Raw genomic sequence first — 21,529 nt, forward strand, 5'->3', positions numbered from 1 at the left:
TCTCACTTCTTTCCTTTGTACTGTGGAAATAAAACCAGCCCCTATCTCAAGAGCTCATGTGCAGGAATGCTTAGAATGGTGCCTGGTCCTGGGTTGAATAGTTGTGTGCCATCATTATGTAATGAGTTAACAGACTTGTACTAAACACTCTTTATGTTAGAAGTGGCTCCAATACTAGAACCGCAACACGTGAGTCCTTCTTGAGAGCTCCAGTTGAGTTCTCTGAGGGCAGGGGCCAGGTCTGGTTTGTGTCATTGTTGTCTCCCCAGTCCTTGAAGTCTGCCAGCCAACTAGATGCTCAATGCATGCATATTGAATGACTGGGAGAACACAATATGGGGAGGCTGGCAAATAAGAAGTCAACTAAAGTGTTCTGGGTGCAATCTTGAGGCCCAGCACTAGGATGAAACTCTGTAATTGACTCCCTTTGTCCACTGACTTACGTACTTCCTCATGCCATTAGATCAGTGAAGAGTCCTTATTTTCTCTTAGGAACAGAGGATAAAAATCTCTGGGGACAGGCACCGCCACATTCAATTTTCACCAGTGAATGTGAGCTGTTGGTGTCAGGGTGTCCACTCTGCGCTCTCATAGGCCCTGGCCCTGCTCTGTCTGCCATGGGGCTCTGCTAGGTGCTGGGGCTAGTGTTCAGTCTCTGATGAAGGACCAGGAATTTGCAGTGACTGAAGCTGTGATTTAGGAGAAAATTGTTTGGAAAAATTCATAGGCACCAAAGTTTTGCCCATTGTATTAGTCAGGAAAATAAACAACTGAGGATATAAGTATAGAAGAAGAACAAACCCAGCCTACTATGGGAAGATTCAAAGCAAATGGAACATATAGTTAGAGCTCTTTATGATACAGTAGGAGACGTCCTTAAATTCAGATCTAATCATGTGACTTCCCTGCTGTTCCCCTCACCCCCAGAATTAACACTGCATTCCTCAACAGCATATAAGGTCTTCCCCCATCTGATCCTTGCCCAACTCTGTTGTAACAACACCCTTCTCCTGCCAAAACAATTACACTTTAGCTTTGTCCCACGAGTTATAGTTCCCCAATACATCATACAGTGCACACTTTGCTACCTCTGTATAAGCTTTCAGTACCAGAGACATGCACTCCTGACAAACTCCTATTCAAGTCTTAAATTCCAGGTCAAGGTCACTTCCTCTGGGAAGTGTTCCATGATCTCCCCAAATATAGTCACTCCCTCCTCTATGCCAGTAATTCTCAAACTTTGGTGGATTCTTTTTGTAAATTTCTAGCCTGTTATAGATCAATACTTCTGTAGATTACAATAAGAATGTTGCAGTAACACCAAATTGCTATTCCTAAACACATGCTCCCAATTTCTATACTTATTCATTGTGGACTGGTCCAAATAGACCAGCAGTGGTCAGCAAGTCACACTTTGAGTGAAATGGTGCTCCCTTTATCTCTTCTACACTTTTCTATTCTTGATCTTATAATTCCATGCAATAATTTGTTTTCATGCCTGTTTTCCATACAAGATGGAGTAGAATATACATATGATTATCATCACATGTTTAGCAGTGTAAACCTACATTGCCAACCACAATGCTAACAAATAACAAAGGTTCAGTGAATGTTTACTTGTTGAAAAGACATACACCATTTATTCATCAAATATTTATTGATGGCTTACTGTGGTAAACAAACAGATTTTACAGAATCACGGCCCTCATGGAGCTATTAGAAAATACCAATTACATAACTTAGCTATTGATATTGTCACCTGGCTATGATACTAGGTACCAGAAGGACTGTGCCACAACTGCTCTTAATTAATATGAACTTTCCATTCATTCAACTAATGTTTATTGAGCACCTACCATGCCAAACCCTATTCTAGGTATTAAGCACACAACAGACAAAAAATACTTTATCTCCACTTCAAGGGGAGAAAATGGATCTTATTTGCCATGCATTAGAGTGAGGAGAACAGACAAGAAGCAAATAAAAACATAACACAATGGCAGGGAATGTCACTGGCTACAAAGAAATATAAAGCAGGATTAGGGGTAGATGGAGCAGAAGTTATTTTATATGGATGGACAGAAATGGCCTCCCTGACATAACATCTGATCAGACAGCTAAATAAGTTAGGAGGGAAGCTATGTGAACACTGTTATTGTTTATTTAATATTCAAGTTAAATCACATATATTTGCAGCTTATTCATAATAGCTTCCATTTGTTTTTACCTATTTTGTGCAAGGAAGTTCGCCTACATCATCTCATGTTATCCCCCCAACAACCCTACCACATTGTTGTATTATTACTCACAAAAGAGGAAATGAAAACTCTGAGAGGTTAAGACCAAGCTAGTAAATGCCAGAACAAAGACTTAAACTCAGGTTACCTCGTGGTACACTACCTACTTGAGCACACTGCCTCCCACACTTATAGTTATTAAAATACCAGAAGAGTTCAGCATAAAGTTATGTTTTATCTTCATTTTTCCCAGAAGATAGTATCATTGCATTGATAGTATATAATTATTATTTTAAATTACACATGCCATGCAAGTTCTCAACTGAGCATTTTATAGTTGGAAATATTTATATGAGATGGACACAGGCTGGAACACTTGATCAGTGTATCAGAAAGGCACTCCCAAAAATTAACTTGTTTAGTATCCCATTCCTTCCACAGCATTCTTTCACTTGATTTTCACAGAAACTTCATGAGATACACATAGCAAACATTACTGTCTACATTTTACGGAAGAAAAAACGAACTACTGAACATTTGAGTGACTTCACCAAGGTCACCAGCTGAGCAGCAGCCTCCTTTCTTAGTTTTATACTATATCTCAATTCTTCCATAGTTCTTTTCTACTTCTATAATTATAAATAAGCTTTTATATTCCCAGCCTGACATTCTTACTTATATGTGAAATAGTTTTAATTACTTTTCCCTCTTTAAATCTCAACCCATCCAGCCAGGTTTATGAAGTCTTTGTTCTTAACATCTCATTTAGCTACAGAGGGCATACAAAAGTTATATTTAAAGCACAGATACCCTAATTTTTTTTAAAAGAAAAATAATTACTTTTAAAATGAGGTCTCCAGGTTTTCTAGATAATGCTCTGCTGAGAACTTGAGATTAAACAGATCAATAATAGTAATTTGGATAGTCGGTAATTTGGTTCTCTTTGCGTGTGTGCTTAATAACCTAGATATAGACGAATGCGCCATCCCTCCATATTGCCACCAAAGATGTGTGAACACGCCAGGATCATTTTATTGCCAGTGCAGTCCTGGGTTTCAGTTGGCAGCAAACAACTATACCTGTGTAGGTAAGTCTTCTGGAAACAGCCAACCAATTTCTGTCTTCCCAGCAGTATCTCCAGTTTTCTATATTCATGGTTTCCATCAACTTCCCCACATAAAGCTGAAAAGACAATAACCAGTCTGGTTTCTAAAAACATATCAAGATGTAAGTGGTAAAAATTTTTAACTTTGGTTTTAGTTCTCCTCTGTGACAGTATCAAAAAAAGGTTTTAACTATAGATCAATTGATATACACACACTAGTTAGTCAACAGTGTGTGATACAAACACTGAAGGTGCCAAAGTGTTTGCTACAAGTTCAGATACATAAACTTTCTGCTGAGAGTGCATCTGATTTTCACATGCTGCTTCTACCCTTTCAGAATGCAATGTCACAGCACACAATTTTAAGATTGGCATGACATGGAAAAAATCTAGTGCAGGAAAAATGCCTTTTCACAATATTTTCAGTGCCTTAGAGCATTGCAAAACTCTGTATGGGTCTCAAAGGCTTATGTTATAATTGCAATGGAATTTAACAGGACCCATTTAAAAAGTAATAAATAGCACAGATAAATCTTCACTACAGCATGCTGAGAGACCGTATCAGTATGTGTCTTATATCAATTATTTATAGACTTGGCATTTTGCATTTGAACAATAAAAGAAAATAGATATTGGAATGTATATTTATTAGAATCATTAAATTCTTTTGGAAAGATTCATCAAACACCAAACTAACCATCATTCCCAGGGAAAAAAATATTCTGGTATTTCTAAAAGAAGTACATGACAGATGTTTGAAGTTGTTCCAATAAATATGAGACCTGAATGGATGTTCTCCAGTGAGCTTCTGCAAGGCAAAGAATCCAGCTAGGGAATTACTCACTTATCATCTGATGACATAGGTACAAAAGAGCAAGGCTATGTTTAAAGTCATAAATATATAAGTGTGTATGACCTTGCCTTTCAGATATAAATGAATGTGATGCCAGCAATCAATGTGCTCAGCAGTGCTACAACATTCTTGGTTCATTCATCTGTCAATGTAATCAAGGATATGAGCTAAGCAGTGACAGGCTCAACTGTGAAGGTAAAATATCATCCAAATAATTGGTAGTAATAGCACAGTTCCTGTCTTTGCTGTTGCTTTATCTGAGTATATACCTATTTAAGAAAGCAAATTTTTATTATGTTCTAAAATCCAGTTAACTTAGTTCACTTATAACACTGTCTTTTTAGTATGTTATCAAAAGAAAGGAGAAAAAATAATTGAAATACTAGATGTAGGCTGGGTCTTATAATTAGCAAGGGTACTCTAGTGTCTTGCTTCTCAAGTGTGATGGGCCAGAAGAATAGGCACCTCCTAGGGGCCTGTGAAATTGTAGACTCTCACACCCCAGCCCAGACCTACTGAATCAAATTCTGTGTCTAATGAGAATTCCAGGGGACTAGTGGCATATTTAAGTTCAAAAGTAACTGATTGCATGTCAGGAACATTAGAATAGAAACCAAAAGATCTGGCCCCTAGGCATCCCTGCCACTGTGTGCTCAGGGCACATTTCTTAAGGTGCCTTCATTTCACTCTCCACATGATCAAGAAGAGGGCCATTTAACCAGAGGGATCACCATCAGAGTCCATGCTTGCTCCACTATGTACTTCAAATGGCCTAAGACATCCTGAGGGGGATGCCATTGACACTTCACACTCTTGACTTCCTCACAAACTGTCCCAGCTTTACTTGGGTACACAAAGGTCACACTCTACACAGAGAGGCCTCCCATCATGCCTCTGCGCTCAAAACCAAAAGGGGCTGGCTCTGGACGGCTGCCTCTGCCCTTCTGAGCAAACTGTAAGAACAGCACCATTGAGAAATGCAAAGCCTTCTGCCAGGGCTTCAACCTCTAGAAGCTTGCACAGGGATGGAACTTGGGAGTTCAAAACTCAGATGAACTTGGAAGCAGAGCCACCTAATTTCTGAGAAGGCAAATATGAATCTGCATCAAGGGTGGGTCTGCCAAGCACAACACGAGGATCATCAACCACAAACCACTTCTTTCAGTCTGCTCAGCTAGGATGGTTAGTTCCAGGATTTGCCAAAGTGTCAGCAGTAATTGAGTAAAACTGATGGTAAGAAAATTTTCTGCTCTGTGAAGTTCCATGAGAAATAAGCTGATATTGTTAGAACTTGCATTTGAGCCTCTTATAAAGTATTGCATTTCTGTTTTAGAGATTGCAATGTTTTTTTAAAAAAATTACCAAAATAATGACATGTAAGTGTTCAGCTCTATGTTGTTGCTTTTGTCTGGTTCAACAGACATTGATGAATGCAGAACTTCAAGCTACCTGTGTCAGTATCAGTGTGTAAACGAACCTGGGAAATTCTCATGTATGTGCCCCCAAGGATACCAGGTGGTGAGAGGTAGAACATGTCAGGGTAAGTTTATCGTTTTCAGATCTGTTAAGTTTTAACCAAGAAAAGCAGGGAGGAATTGTTGGAATCTCCACCACAGACTCTCATTTTTTACAATTTGAGCTCTTTTCTCCCCTGCTGGTCATGAGACATGCACACCTCATAAAGAGGATATTCAGTGTTATCTTTCTTTGAAATTTAAAGTAATAATTTTTTTCTTAAAATAGAAATAATTTTAATAAAATATGAATGTGCCTTCTAAATAGCCTACATAATTCCTATGATATACATCCTCTAATCATCCACCAAAAATGATTCAATTATTAAAATATTTCACCATGAATTTCAGTGTAGAACATAAGCTTAATGTGTGGTTAGGTGTACCTCAAAAAGATCTCAGTTCTCTAAAACATCAGGATTATAAACTGGATAGTAACATGTGTTAACAAAATCAGCATCATGTGTATTAAAATGTGCCTGAATTCTTCAGTCAAAAAAAGAAACTATTAATCTAAAAATAGCTAGTGTCTTTCGATCCAGTTTTAAAATAAATATTCAGGTGATCTTCATAGTGACATATAGGTAGAAGATGCAGCTCCCTACATAGGATAATTTCAGAATTTCTCTGAAAGATTTGAAAATCCTGGAAAATTTGGTACAAACACATGTTTATATAAATAAGTGAAAAAAAATGACTGAATTTGAAGACACAAAATCTGTTGAAGACCCAACTATATGACATTCTATCTATACAATTTTAACAAATTATCAGACTTCTCTGAGTCTGAACTTTCTCATTTGGAAAAGGGAGTTGAGGGAATAAAATGGAATAATACACAGAAAGACTATAAGCTATAAAGCCTGGAAAATTCAAGATAGTTTTATGAAATTTACCTAGCAATATAAATGACCTAGCAAATTTTTTTCTAGAAGGACAGTAAAATTCTGCTAAGAAAAGAAAATATCTAAGGAAAGGAGATAAGATTCTTAGTCTGCATCATGATTTTGCAGGGAAATATTAACTCACAGGAACATCTATTACCTGATTCTTTATAGCATGCATGTGATTATTCAACTAGAATCTAACCACAAAACATGAGTATAATCAGAATGTAGTTCATTACACAAGTAACATCTTTCTACCCCTTTCAAGGTTACTAGAGACTCTGTAATGTTAATTGTGGAAAAACATTGCATTCCAAAGGTTTTATTTTCTGAACTCTAATTGAGACTTTTAACATGAATATTACATGCAGGAAAATGTTAGCCAGAGGGTTATCTTAACCAATTTCCCTGGAGTCCTTCAAACAAATATCTATGTGTTTTTTAAATCAAAAAGTGGACTTGATACCCAGCAAAAGACAGAAACAAGTTAACACTCAGTTACCTGCCTACTTTATTTATATGGAAACATTTGTATCTGTTATGATGAAGGTGAAATGCAGTGGAATTGCAAATAAGGGATTCATCAGTGTTATATCTTGAAGAATATTTGTTAAACTAAAACATTTTTTGTGACAGAGACCATTCTTTTAAGATATAAAACAACTGGTTTACCCCACTGAAAGCATCCCTTCCCAACAGTTCACAGGTTAAATTAATACCAAAAGAGTTTCGATTCTCACCTTCCCCTAAAAAGTTTATTTGGGGGATGAAATAACTGTTCTCATTTCCACAGTCTTGCAAAAATGAAAACTGTCTGTGTATGTGCTGGTTGGTGTCGGGAGGGAAAGGGACAGTGGTGAGGAAGAGAAACAGAAAGAGAGAATACTCAGATACACAGACACACTCATGAAATATTTTAATACTATTAATCATTTCTGAAAAACCTTCCAAAATGATTAAGGAGCTGATTATGCTAGGCTGTAAATTACTGGAAGTAATAAATAAAATTACTACATAAAGTTTCCTTTTGCCACTTTTGAACTCCATATAACAAACCAGTCCTGTAGTTAAGCAGCATCTTTATTTTTCAAAAAAGTGAAAAATATTCAAAGGACAAGTCAGCTATGATTTCTTCTGAGGAATCTAAGTTCTTTCTTTAGCCATAGCCAGTCCAAAAGAAGATACTTTTTGTAACTGGCTCTTGGAAACTGCATGGCTTTTCCAGTCTCCTCTTGGGTTCCAGATAGCTCTTGCCAGTTTGGAAGCTGAAAGAAAATTTTTTTTTCTCCAAAGACAAAGAATGGAATTATTCTCATTTAGAAGATGCAGTGCCTGTGGTGGAAAGATGCCTGTCACTATCTGTATACACTTGTGTCAGCCACTTAACCCTTATTTGTTTTTCCTTCATGCCAAATAGAGATATCTTTCTCACAATCTCCACATGTTGTGTGAAGAACAACTTAGTTCAGTTTCAGTCAGTCAGTCAGTTCAGTCGCTCAGTCGTGTCCAACTCTTTGTGACCCCATGAACCACAGCACTCCAGGCCTCCCTGTCCATCACCAACTCCCTGAGTTTACCCAAACTCATGTCCATTGAGTCAGTGATGCCATCCAACCATCTCATCCTCTGTCATCCCCTTCTCCTCCTACCCTCAATCTTTCCCAGCATCAGGATCTTTTCAAATGAGTCAGCTCTTCACATCAGGTGGCCAAAATATTGGAGTTTCAGCTTCAACATCAGTCCTTCCAATGAACACCCAGGACTGATCTTTAGGATGGACTGGTTGGATCTCCTTGCAATCCAAGGGACTCTCAAGAGTCTTCTCCAACACCACAGTTCAAAAGCATCAATTCTTTGGTGCTCAGCTTTCTTTATAGTCCAACTCTCGCATTCAGTTTAATATTTGCTAAAATCCAGGTGCCTCCAGTGCAGTCATGCTATGTGAAAAGGGATAAAAAGATGTGCACGATGGTGCTTACTCTCCAGGAATTTACAAGCTAATAGAAGGATTGAAACAAACATGCAGATTTCAATAATGCAAAGCAGAAACCAATAAAGGCCCCAAAAGAGGAAAAATGAGATATAAGAATTCAGAGAGAAGAAAGAGATCACATCCCAGCAACTAGGCTATGACTGCCTTGTTAATAAGAATTCAGTAAATTATTTATGGAATATATAAATTAATAAATGAAAATATCTGATTGTGTGGAAGGAATGATTCAGAAAAGACTTATATTGGATAAAATCTTATCATTATTTAAGTGTAAAGAGAGGCACACATAAGGGTGTGCATATTAATGTAACTTTTGTCATTGTTGTAAATGTAATGGTTCTCTGGAGAAACTGTTCTCTCAGATGTCATCTGGGAACTCTTGATTCCCAAATCTAAACTCAGTCTTTGTCCATTCTGACCTTTCCACAACCCTCCTTCTTGAGACTCTCTCTGTTCTGACCTCCTTGAACAGCATTTTCCTGGGTTGCTTCTCACTGCTGACAACCCCTTCCTTAATTCCTCTTCTTCCCCATGATCTTTAAATAGCCACATTCAATGGGCTTCCCTGGTAGCTCAGCTGATAAAGAATCTGCCTGCAATGCAGGAGACCCTGGTTTGATTTCTTGTTCTGGAAGGTCTGCTGGAGAAGGGATAGGCCACCCACTCTAGTATTCTTGGGCTTCCCTTGTGGCTCAGCTGGTAAAGAATCTTCCCACAGTGTGGGAGACCTGGGTTCAATCCCTGAGTTGGGGAGATCCCCTGGTGGAGGGAACAGCTACCCACTCCAGTACTCTGGCCTGGAGAATTCCATGGATTGTATAGTCCATTGGGTTGCAAAGTCAGACACAACCGAGCAACTTTCACTTTCGCATGCTGGAATGCTTCATAGCTTCATTTCTGTTCCTGTAAACAGCTTCTTAAGAACAGTGTAACCCACTCCCAGAGCACCAACTATCCAGCAGCATGCTACAACTTATCGAAACCACATTCTAGCTTTTCCCTCTCTTCAAGCTCCTGAGCCTGACAACAAACTTCCATCTCCAGTTTTTGTTTGCTGCTTTCTCACACTGGAAGGCCCTCCCCACCTCCATGATAAAAATCCTATCTAACCACCACCTTTTCTAGGCCAAGTTGAGAGGGCTCCTCCTTCCTTCAGCCTTCCCTAATCCCCCAAGAAGTGGTGTCTCACTTTTATTTAAGCAATGGCCTAGAATTTGGCTTTGAATTCAACAGATGAATAATAGATGCTTGATAAAATACGATGAAATGACACATATTAATCTGTCGAGAATGGTTTCACTACGTCTGTTCTGATTTAAATGCAATGAATTCAGGTCCCACCAAGTTTTAGGTGTAAAATCAAATTAAACAGTCCAGATTCTCATATACCTCCTTCTGGTGGCAAACTGGCATCTGCCACTTAGGCAATTTACTTATATCAGTAAACTCTTTGACTCTGCATCTCTACAGATATAAATGAGTGTGAGACCACAAATGAATGTCGGGAAGATGAAATGTGTTGGAATTATCATGGCGGCTTCCGTTGTTACCCACGAAATCCTTGTCAAGATCCCTATGTTCTAACATCAGAGAAGTAAGAAAAACCAGAACTTTTGAAACTGAGAATCTTCTGATTTTACCAAGCCTAACAGTGAATACTTTTGTCTCTGCAGCCGATGTGTTTGCCCAGTTTCAAACGCAATGTGCAGAGAACTTCCTCAATCCATCGTCTACAAATACATGAGCATTCGATCTGATAGGTCTGTACCATCAGACATCTTCCAAATACAGGCCACAACCATTTATGCCAACACTATCAACACTTTTCGGATTAAATCTGGAAATGAAAATGGAGAGTTCTACCTAAGAGTAAGTATCCTGAGGGCAACCTTAGCTGAGAATGGTTCAAGTTTGTTGTTGTTTGATAGTAATTCACTTGGAAAGAAAGCCAACATTTAAAGAGTTTTTATGTGCAGGCATTGTGTAAGGCCTTCCTGTATGCATTATCTCATAATCCTCTTGGTAATATTGGTACTTGGTAAGATTAATATTTATCTCCATATTTTACAGAAAAGTGAGACCCAGGGAGATGAAATAGCTTCTCTAAATTCACTCAGATAAAAATTATAGACTCTAACAGAGTTATATGTGACCACCAAAATACAAGCCCGCCTGCGTGCGCGCGCGCGTGCACACACACACACACACACACACACACACTAAATAGATACTACAAATCAGTGATAGCTATTTAATTGGACATAGAAAAACTAATTCCTACAGAACTTTTCAAAAACCCTGAATTCCTTATTGTTACATCCACAAGATTATTTACATTTGCACCAAAACTAAGACCCAGAAGTATCTGAGAAGTGACCTCAACCTCCCACCCTTGTACCATGTATACAACCAATAAGTTGTACCATTCTTGCAAATTTCCAGGAAGGCAATGTGAGGTCATCTTTATGTTTTCCTTTTCTTTCATTGCCTATATGAAATCTTTCTCTGAATTCTTCTATTTCTTTCTTCACAGTGTCTTCCTCATGTCCCTGACTCTCTTCCTTTAAACTGGCTCTTAGCTCCTCTCTAATCCCTCCAGGGGTTTCCCAGCAGATCTTCCTGACTCCAATGTCTCAGCAGTCCAGTCCCCCTGCAAAATCTTAGCAAGTTCATTTTAGGTTAAAATTTTGACATTTTAAATATGGCTCACCACTTCATGTGAAAATGATGGCACCCCACCAACCAGTTTGCAGGGTTACGGTAACTGTTTCATGTTAAGGATGTTATTCATCCAGTTACAATTTTCTCAAAACTCCTTTGGGCACTCTTCATTTTTAATCGAATTTTAAGGTCAATATTTCATTTTGAGAATATGAAAAGTAAATTGGGAAATTCATCCTTGTGGTAGAGTTTACAGATTTTTAATGTTTACACGTTTATCCTGTTCTTTGATATATTAAGTTCCCTTCCAGCTCCAGAATTATGTGATTCTGTTTCTTTGCCAGTAAATTAGAAATGATTAATTTCTCATGACCAACTTCTGAAGAGAAAAACCCAACCCAAATACAATCTGTTACTATTCTTTTTTCTAATAACTAAAAATAAACTTATTTAACATTTGATGCTTTAAATTTGAGATACACTAGATATTTATAAGAAATTTACTTTAAAGGAACTTCACACAGTTCAAATAATAACAATTTAATAATTTTATCCCAAAGAAATCACATTATTTGTAACCCATAGCAACAAAATAGGTTCATCTTAAAATCTGCTTTAAAAATAATTTTCCATTTGGAACTCTTAGGTATAATTTAAGAAAAAAAATTTCCTAGGAGTATCAACAAATAGTTATGCAAAGTTCCTGCATGTTTTTTCAATAAACATGGCACTATTAAAGTTTTATGATTCATATCAGTGCACTTATCAACTTGATATTGTCAAATATAAACACAGTATTTTTCTCAAGTAAAATCCCTTTTAACGAATGATATAAAATAGTCAACTTTTATAATCCCAGGTTAAATACTATTTGAAAACCAAAAAGAAGCACTTAAAATAAAAAGATATTTCAAGACTACTTATCACATAATTCAAAAAGTCATTGTATCAAATCCTACAAGATGTCTTCACTGAAATTCCATTGTGCTGAGGCCATTTACAATCAGCAGGCATTAATTAAACACTTATTATATGCTCAGTTCCACTCTAGGTGTATGTAATACACAGTTCCTTATATCAAAGAGCTTTAAATATTACTTTGTGGCATAGTTAACACCTATGAAAACAGCAGCAGTGTTTAATTGTGTTTAATTCCATGGTATAAGACATCAAAGAACTAGGAGTCTTCTTGATAAGGATGAGACTGGACCTTATCCTTGAAAGAATCTGAGGGATATAGGATTTTATTTATATTCCTTTTGGGAGAATACTGAGAAAATCTTCCTTAGAAAAGTGAACACATTAGAAAGAAGTAATACATGAAATTGAAGGTAGAATACCATCCTTCACCCACACCAACCAATATCTGTCCTCCCTCACTGAGACTTATTTTTGTTGATAACCCCTAGCACCACCTTCCATAATAGTTATTTGTCTGTGTCACTTACTACAGTGTGAGGACAATGAGCAGAGACATTATCTGTTCACTTTTCCATGTACAGCACATAGAATGAATGGTACCTGGCATTTTGCAGGTGCTCAAAAATATTTTTAAATGAATGAATTAATTCAATCAACACCTTCAAGGTATCACTGTTACCTATAAGAGGCAAGTACCATGCTAAGTTCTAGAGATAGAGCGGTGATATAACCAAACCAGTTTTGGCCCCAGTAGGGCTTATGGTCAAGACATTGAACAAGTGTTCACAAGTGTGCTGAATGTTTCAACTAAACGTGACAAATTCCTCATGAATACACTACATGTCCACCCCAACCAAGATAGCAGTGGTCTGGGAGCTTCCTGGAAATAGATTTAAACTAAAGACTAGCAGTTAGAGACTAGCAAATGGACGGAATAAAAAGCAGACAAGTTGATCTGCAACTCCAGGTGCTATAGTCAGAGTGATTTGAGAGAAGCCTGGAGAGATGAGCAGGGCCTATATCACATAATGCATGACAGACCATACTAAGGGTTTCAAGAAGAGGAGTTGCTATCAGATTTTCATTAAAAAAAGAAAGAAAGAAACCGTGGCTACACTGTAGAGCCTGGATTGAAGTGGAGCAAAAATGAAATGGAGAGACCAGTAATTCAAAAGATGGGGGTCTAGGGTGGTAGCAGTGTGTCCAAAAGAAGTGGACAGATTTATGATAATATACGAAGAACTACATGACTTGGTAAGCCGTTTTTTATGGGGAGGTGAAGGGGGGTGAAACATCATGGATAATCTCCAAGTTTCTGTCTTGAGCAACAGTAGATGGTGGGACCATTTACTGAGATAAGGAAGGAGTTAGTGTGGAGAGGAAGCCAAGGAGTTCAGTTTGGACACATGGAGTACTGGTTGCCTTGAGACTTCCAAGTAAATCTGAGTAACGTATTGGATATGTGGGCTTGGAATTCATAGTATAGACTTTAAAGTCACTGGCAGATTTGTCATACTTGAAGCCATGGCTATGGATGAGCTCACTCAGGGAGTGTGTAGGGAGTGGGTAAGATTCAATTCACTCAGACTTGGGCACTATTATAGTTATCCGGACCTTAGCCTACAAATGACACGGGAGCCATGTCATCTCCCATGAACTTCAGCTTCATGTCACCCTGCCACCACCCCATAGCCACATGATGGACACTTTTATCATTCAGAACAGTTCCACACTGGAAGCTTCGTCTCCAGTGATCCCCTCAGGGACTGATTCTCTTCTTTCATGCCCTCACTTTACCCTCAAAGTGATGTTAGTCCTCTGACCCCTCATCCCCCATTTTCTCACAGCCTACAACTTCTTGGTGGACCCTTGAACTGCTGTCACCAGCACCTCCACTCCTTGTCCAGCAACCCTAGATCAATCACATAATCCATATCTATTTTCATACCCACCTCGTCAGCACAGATTGGTAATATTTTAAATCTTCAGATGTGTCCTCAGTATGCTCAACAATCCTCCTACTTCCTTTGTTCCTTTGTGTTCCTTCTCTTCAGTGGCTGATTGCAAATGTCCCCATACTCTTTAAGCACTTCAGTTCAGTTGCTCAGTCATGTCCGACTCTTTGCAACCCCATGGACTGCAGCACGCCAGGTCTCCCGGTCCATCAACAACTCCTGGAGCTTGCTCAAATTCATGTCCATGGAGTCACCCTTCATTTTCAGTAGGTGAACTCACCTCCTACTCTTCTGAAACCACTGAAACCAACAGTCATGAATTATTTGAACTTATCATCCTATCCCTTGCAAATTTAACTCCATGTGTCCCCCTTCTATCCTTCTTGGCCAACTCACCCCTGTATTCTTCATTCCATTTCCTTTGGGAACTTACCCTATTAAATTCCAATATACCTCCTACATATCCAACTTGTTTTCCCTCTAGATGTTGCCTCCTCTCTCTGTTCTCCCTTCCTAGCCAAGGTTCTTAAAGCATAGTCTGTAATCACAGTCTCTACTTTCTCACTTCCTAGTTATTCTTCCGCCTTCTATTCCTACTATCTTACTGAAATTTGCTCTGGAAAAAAAGCCACCAACAGCATCCATACTGCTATATTCAGAGGCATTTTTCAGTTCTAGTCATCCTCATCCTCCCCTGCTCTATTGGGCACTTCTTGCTGTTCATCTGTTTTCTACTTAATTATCTATTTCTTCTCAGCTTCCTTCGATGGTTTTTCTTCTGCCCATCCTTAAATGTTGGCCTCTCCTGGACCCATTATTATCATGTGTACATTTTCTCCCTTGGTTTAATGTCTATCTGTTGAAGTGACTGGGTTCCCCAGGTAGTGCTAGTATTAAAGAACCCGCCTGCCAATTCAAGAGACATGAGAGACTCAGGTTCCATCCCTGGGTCGGGAAGATACCCTGGAGGAAGGCATGGCAACCCACTCTGGTGTGCTTGCCTGGAGAATCCCATGGACAGAAGAGCCTGGCAGGCTACAGTCCATAGGGTCACAAAGGGTCGGACACAACTGAAGCAACTTAGCACACACACAATTGAAGTGACAGCGAAAGTCCTAACCCATTGTTTCTATCCCTGCCCTCCTCTTGGCATCCAGATCCACACATCTGCCTGCCTGCCTGTCCAAACTGATCTCTCTGGAGTCTCCAGTACCCATCATATTGTCCATCAAAATGAAACTGCATCCATTTCTCTAGAACATTCTTCTTTACAAAACTCCCAATTATTCTCAGTGACTGTCCTCTAGCAATCAAAGGCCTTCCCTTAATGCTTCAGAGTCCCTCTCTTTTTCCCTGTGTGTATACACCTCAATATGGACTTCCCTGGTGGCTCAAGTGGTACAGAATCTGCCTGCAATGCAAGAGACCCAAGTTTAATCCCTGGGTCTGAAAGATCCCCTAGAGAAGGGAATAGCAACCCACTGCAGTATTCTTGCCTGCAAAATTCTGTGGACAGAGGAGCCTATCAGACTGCAGCCCATGGGGTCAGATACGATTGAGCAACTAACACATACACATACATATGCCTCTATGTATCTTCATGTAACCCTGCATATCCCCACATATCTTAGCATTTGCCACATTCTATTGAAACTAACTATATATATATCTCTTCACCTATTAGAATATAAACAGATCCACAATGGTGAGAAGTGAAAGGTGACAACTTTTTTTATCAGTCCAAAAAATATCAGATTCTCACATAAACTGCAGTCTCTATAATGAGTCATTCTCACTTGAACTGCAGTCTCTTATTGATATAAAGTTAAGTCACTCAGTCATGTCTGACTCTTTGAGACCCCATGGACTGTAGCCTTCTCCGTCCATAGGATTTTCCAGGCAAGAGTACTGGAGTAGGTTGCCATTTCCTTCTCCAAAATATTTCTTTGAGCCCCTTTTTTTGGGGGGGTGGCAAGAATACTGGAGTGGGTTGCCATTCCATTTTCCAGGAGATCTTCTTGACCCAGGGATTGAACCCAGGTCTCCCACATTGTAGGCAGATGCTTTACCCCATCTGAGCCACCAGGGAAGTTTTATTGATATAACTACTCAATAAAAGTGAAGAGAAAAATTAACACAGAGAGATGAAAGAAAACAAAGAACTGTCAAAAAAACATGTCCCTATATCTGAAACTAATGACTGTGTGGACAAGAGACAAGATTCAAGAAGGATTATAACCAAGAATGGACTAAGTAGTGACTTTAATCCTACCTCAGAATTCTTCCCCTAATTCTTATAAGGAAGTGTATTCACAAATAATGGAAACTCCAATAGAGGAAAAATTATTCTCTCACTCCCTCATTTTTCTTTCATTTTAGCAAACAAGTCCTGTAAGTGCAATGCTTGTGCTGGTGAAGTCGCTATCAGGACCAAGAGAATATATAGTGGACCTGGAGATGCTGACAGTCAACAGTATAGGAACCTTCCGCACTAGTTCAGTGTTAAGATTGACAATAATAGTGGGGCCATTTTCATTTTAGTGTTTTTAAAGAGTCGACTGTAGGCATTTAAACCAGCCAAAGAATATTGTTATCTTAAAGCACTATTTTATTTATAGACATATCTAGTCCATCTACATCTATATACTGTACACTCATGAATAATTCAAACAACTACACCATGGTATAAAGTGGGCATTTAATCTGTAAAGATTCAAAGGTTGTCTTTCTTACTGTATGTAAATTAGACATTAATCCACTAAACTGGTCTTCTTCAAGAGAGCTAAGCATACTCTTTCTACTGAAACTTGGATTCTTTTCTGGAAAAGTGGGACCACGCAATGATTGTCTTCGGTGGTGCTTAGGGAAACTGACCACAGCGCCACTGACAGTCTCATAAGGAGACAGCCACATTGAACAGCATGCAAGTTCAAGAATGAGATTTTAACTGCTTTGTAAGAAAATGGAAAAAGTCAATAAAGATATATTTCTTTAGAAAATGAGGATATTTGTGTTGGTTTTTACTTTTATGATCAGTCTAAATGTAGTTGTTTATTACAGAGTAATAAATCACTATCACATAGTATAGTAGTTTCTATATTTTACATTTTTTCAGAAATTTTTGTTATGATTATAAACAAAAACAGCAAGCAAAATTCCCACAATGAATAAGATATCCCCTAGAAAATTATTATATTGAGAAATCTATGGGGAAGAGATGAGAAAACAAATTCATTTCTAAACCACTTTGGAGTTGACCAGAAGAAGCACACTTGGTGTACTAGTCAGTTTAAGTTGCTATGACAAAATACTATAGACTAACCGAGTGGCTTATAAACAACATAAATTTATTTCTCACAGTCTGGAGGCTGGAAGTCCAAGATCAGGGTGCCAGCATGGTCAGGTTCTGGTGACATGCATAAGTCCTGACCTTCTACCCCCACCTCTAAAATATATATAATTATAGAAGTACATATAATCTATGTGTTAAAATGTGTCTGTGTGCTCAGTTGCTCAGTTGTATCTAATTCTTTGTGACCCCATGGAATGTAAGCCACCAGGCTTCTCTGTCCATGGAATTTTTCAGGCAAGAATACTGGAGCGGGTTGCCATTTCCTACCCCAGGGGATCTTCCCGGCCCAAGGATTGAACTCACATCTCTTGCACCTCTTGCATTGTGCCACCTGGGAAGCCCCTGAATAGGTTATATATACTTCTGGCTTCCCTGGTAGCTCAGCTGGTAAAGAATCCACCTGCAAGGCAGGAGACCCCAGTTCCAATTTCTGGGTGAGGAAGATTCTCTGGAGAATGGATAGGCTACCCACCCCAGTATTCCCTGGTGGCTCAGTCAGTAAAAGAATCCCCCTGCAATGTGGGAGGCCTGGGTTCGATCCCTGGGTTGGGAAGACCCCCTGGAGGAGGGCATGGCAACCCAATCTAGTATTCTTGCCTGGATAATCCCCATGGACAAAAGCCTGGCAGACTGCAATCCACGGGGTTGCAGAGTCGGACACAACTGAGTGACTAAGCACACACAATAATATATTCTACAAATATTTTATACATTATAATTTATATACTTATATAATTTAAATATAATCTATGATAAAATAATAATGTGTTTTGTGTATATATTTTTTTGGACCTACAGAAGCCATTAACTGCAAACAAGATGGTTTCCCTTTCATCCCAACACCTAGTCCTATTCACAAATCATAAACACATAAAAAGGGTTGATAAAGTGTCACTGATGCAATCCCTTTTCTTCTTTTTAATAGTAAAATATGTATAAAACACACCATTTTACAGTGTGCAATTCAGTGGCTTTTAGTATATTACAATATTATGCAAATATGACTACTACCTAGTTTTGTAACATGTCCATCACTCAAAAATAAAGTCCATACCCATTAGCAGTCACTCATTATTCCCCCTTCCCACAAGCTTTGGTGGGAGTTACCACTTGTCTACTTTCTGTCTCTCCAAATTTGCCTATTCTAGATGTTTCATCCAACTAGAATCATACAATAGATTTCTGTTTGTGTCTGGCTTCTTTCACTTAGCATAATGTCCTCAAAGTTCAGCCATGTTGTAACATATGTAAGTATTTTACTCCTTTTTATGACTGAGTGATATTCCATTGTATAAATATACCCCATTTGTTTATCCATTCATCAGTTGATAGGCTATAGTTGATAGGTTGTTTCCACCTGCAATTTCTTTGTATCTGGAGTACAAAAGGAAACTGATTACAGTCTAAATCACCCATTTTTAGTTTCATTTTTAACTAAAAGGAAGAGCAAGTGAAAAATAAATTTTATTCACAGAAGCAAAATCCTGAAAGAAACTAACACATGAGTCATTTTACAGGTACAATTGTCCTCAGTAAACATAAAAATCTTGTGCTCTCTTCAAACATAATTTGAAATTCAAAATAAAGTAAATATCATCACTGAAAACAAACCAAAGCAGTAAAGCAAAGCTTTGTTTTCAAACTACACATGACTCCCACCTTCCCTCCTCCATGAGAATCACTGATTAAACCAGCTCCCATGGATAAGAATTATGAAAATAATTCATCATCAGAGTCATTATTATTCAGCAGCAAACATTAATTGAGCAGCTTCTATGGTGGTCTCTTCCAACATCTAACAGTGTGATGGAACATAGACGAACCAGGGTTTGAGTCTCAATTCGAACATTAACGAGTTATGAGACTTAGCTTCTTGGCACCTTGGTTTCTTTATACATAAAACTAGGATATTGAAACAAGGTGTTTTTTTTTCATCTTTAAAAACTATAACTATTCCTTATACCTGAGCTGCATTGAGAGAAAAGGTGGCTTTATTTGCCAAACTTTTTACAACATTTGAGTCTTCTTTGTATGCAGTGGCTGTTGGGAAGCACTGCTGCTGCTGCTACTGCTAAATCGCTTCAGTCGTGTCCGACTCTGTGTGACCCCAGAGACGGCAGCCCACCAGGCTACCCCGTCTCTGGGATTCTCCAGGCAAGAACACTGGAGTAGGTTGCCATTTCCTTCTCCAGTGCATGAAAGTGAAAAGTGAAAGTGAAGTCGCTCAGTTGTGTCTGACTCTTAGCAACCCCATGGACTGCAGCCTACCAGGCTCCTCTGTCCATGGGAGTTTCCAGGCAAGAGTACTGGGAGTGGGTTGCCATTGCCTTCTCCCTTGGGAAGCACTGGACATTGGTTAAAAAAAAAACTAATAGTTCCTACCCCAAAACATGTCTTCAAAATGAGAGTTCGTTGCCAGGGACAAGGACATGAGAAATAATCGTTTAGCTATAAATTTTTAAATTACAATTCAAAATAACTTTTTTTTGGTTTTCACTCTTAAATTATGCATGTTTTGCTCCTTTCTACTGATTCTAACTGAAATATTATTTCTCATGTTAAACTGAAAATGATTTTACTTTGTTTTGCCAGCAAAAAATTCAAGTCATAGGTTCCCACACTTCCAAACATGTTTCCAGAAAAACCACATGTTCTTACTCAGTAAGCCTCAATAATGAAAACTGAACTAGTAATTTCCATCACCAGTCCAATGCCCATACCTGGGTTCTGAAACTTCCATGCTCTATGACTGGACAGAGGTATTTTCTGATAGCAGTTAGAAAAGACCTCTTGGTTGCTAAGACATCTCAAAAGGAGAATAACTTCCCCTCAAGCTGCCAAATTTCCCTCTTAAAGAGGTTTTTTGACAATATGCAGACTTCATCTCTTCTAAACATAAAATCTCCCATTACCTACACTTCTTTTTAATAATAATAGGATTCTATCCCTCTCGCTAGCATTCATCTTGGCTGAGCTAAGCGTGCGCCACCAGGAAAGACTCTGAATTAGAATGATTGGCCAGGGACCACCCGGAAACTAATCCCATCACCATAAAACCCAAGACTGCTAGCCACGTGGCAGAGCAGTTCTCCTGGGTTCCCTTACCCTCCTGCTCTCCACCCGGGTGCCCTTTCCCAATAAAATCTCTTGCTTTGTCAAAAATAATAATAATAATAATAGGATTCTAAACTTAGATGCCACCTGGTGAAACCAAGTTATTAACACTTGCTCAACCTACTCTGTGCTTTATGGTGACCTAAATGTGATTCACTTTGCTGTACAATAGAGGCTAATACAACACTGTAAAGCAACTATACTCCAATCATAAATAAACAAAACTTTTTTAAAAAGACTTTCAAGGTCACAGTTTATTGAGCAAGAGCACTGTGCCTTGAATGAATGTCTTATGACTTAGATTAGGGCTCTTTTTGTTGGCTCTACTCCAAGTTTCAACACCAACAAGCAATCACTTTCCTTCCAAGCTTCTTCCTGCAGTATCCACCCCAAACTGTGGACTAGCTTTGCTGATTACCACAAGCAGTTGTCACCACTGCTGTTAACTGCAAAAAGATTGAAATAGCACAGGTACTAACCTGATTCTGATTTACTCTGTTAAACTATGCTCATTTGTTCTCTAAAAAAACTCCAGCGAGGCGAAAAGAATTGTTACACAAAATACTTCTGAACTCTAGAAACTGAAACTCAAGGACCAATCATGTAGACCTTACTATATTTGAGAGCTTAGAAATTTCTAAAAGGAAAAAAGAAAGCCTATTCCTAAAGGTACAAACATAACTCTCTGCATGGGGGAGCTTTGAGAGTGACAGTAAGGGTGGAAAGGGGTTAGCATTCTCCTCATTCAGAAACTAGACCAAAAGACAATGAGTCCTTCCTCCCATAAGATCAGTGGAAGGTAAGGGGTTAATGAAAGATTACTGCCAGTCCTGATATCAGTTAACATTCATTGGGTGTTTATTGAAGGAGCAAACAATGAACATCATCACCTCATCACCTAAAGCATTCTTGCTTTAGAGGCTTGAAATAACATAAG

General features: G+C 38.6%; 1 protein-coding gene across 2 annotated transcripts in view; it reads left to right on the forward strand.

Annotated features, from left to right (window-relative positions):
• EFEMP1 (EGF containing fibulin extracellular matrix protein 1) overlaps window positions 1-17,128 on the forward strand; it is a 71,210-nt gene extending 54,082 nt beyond the window's left edge. For both annotated transcript variants that reach the window (XM_061155408.1, XM_061155409.1), the window contains exons 6-11: window positions 3,205-3,324; window positions 4,271-4,390; window positions 5,616-5,735; window positions 10,060-10,183; window positions 10,263-10,458; window positions 16,506-17,128. In XM_061155408.1, the coding sequence (XP_061011391.1) occupies window positions 3,205-3,324; window positions 4,271-4,390; window positions 5,616-5,735; window positions 10,060-10,183; window positions 10,263-10,458; window positions 16,506-16,667 (842 nt within the window). In that variant the 3' untranslated portion in view covers window positions 16,668-17,128. The remainder of the gene's footprint in view (window positions 1-3,204; window positions 3,325-4,270; window positions 4,391-5,615; window positions 5,736-10,059; window positions 10,184-10,262; window positions 10,459-16,505) is intronic.
• The last annotated feature ends 4,401 nt before the right edge of the window (window positions 17,129-21,529 follow it).

This window comes from Dama dama, chromosome 11, assembly GCF_033118175.1.
Source record: "Dama dama isolate Ldn47 chromosome 11, ASM3311817v1, whole genome shotgun sequence".
In the NCBI taxonomy this organism is placed as follows: Eukaryota; Metazoa; Chordata; class Mammalia; order Artiodactyla; family Cervidae; genus Dama; species Dama dama.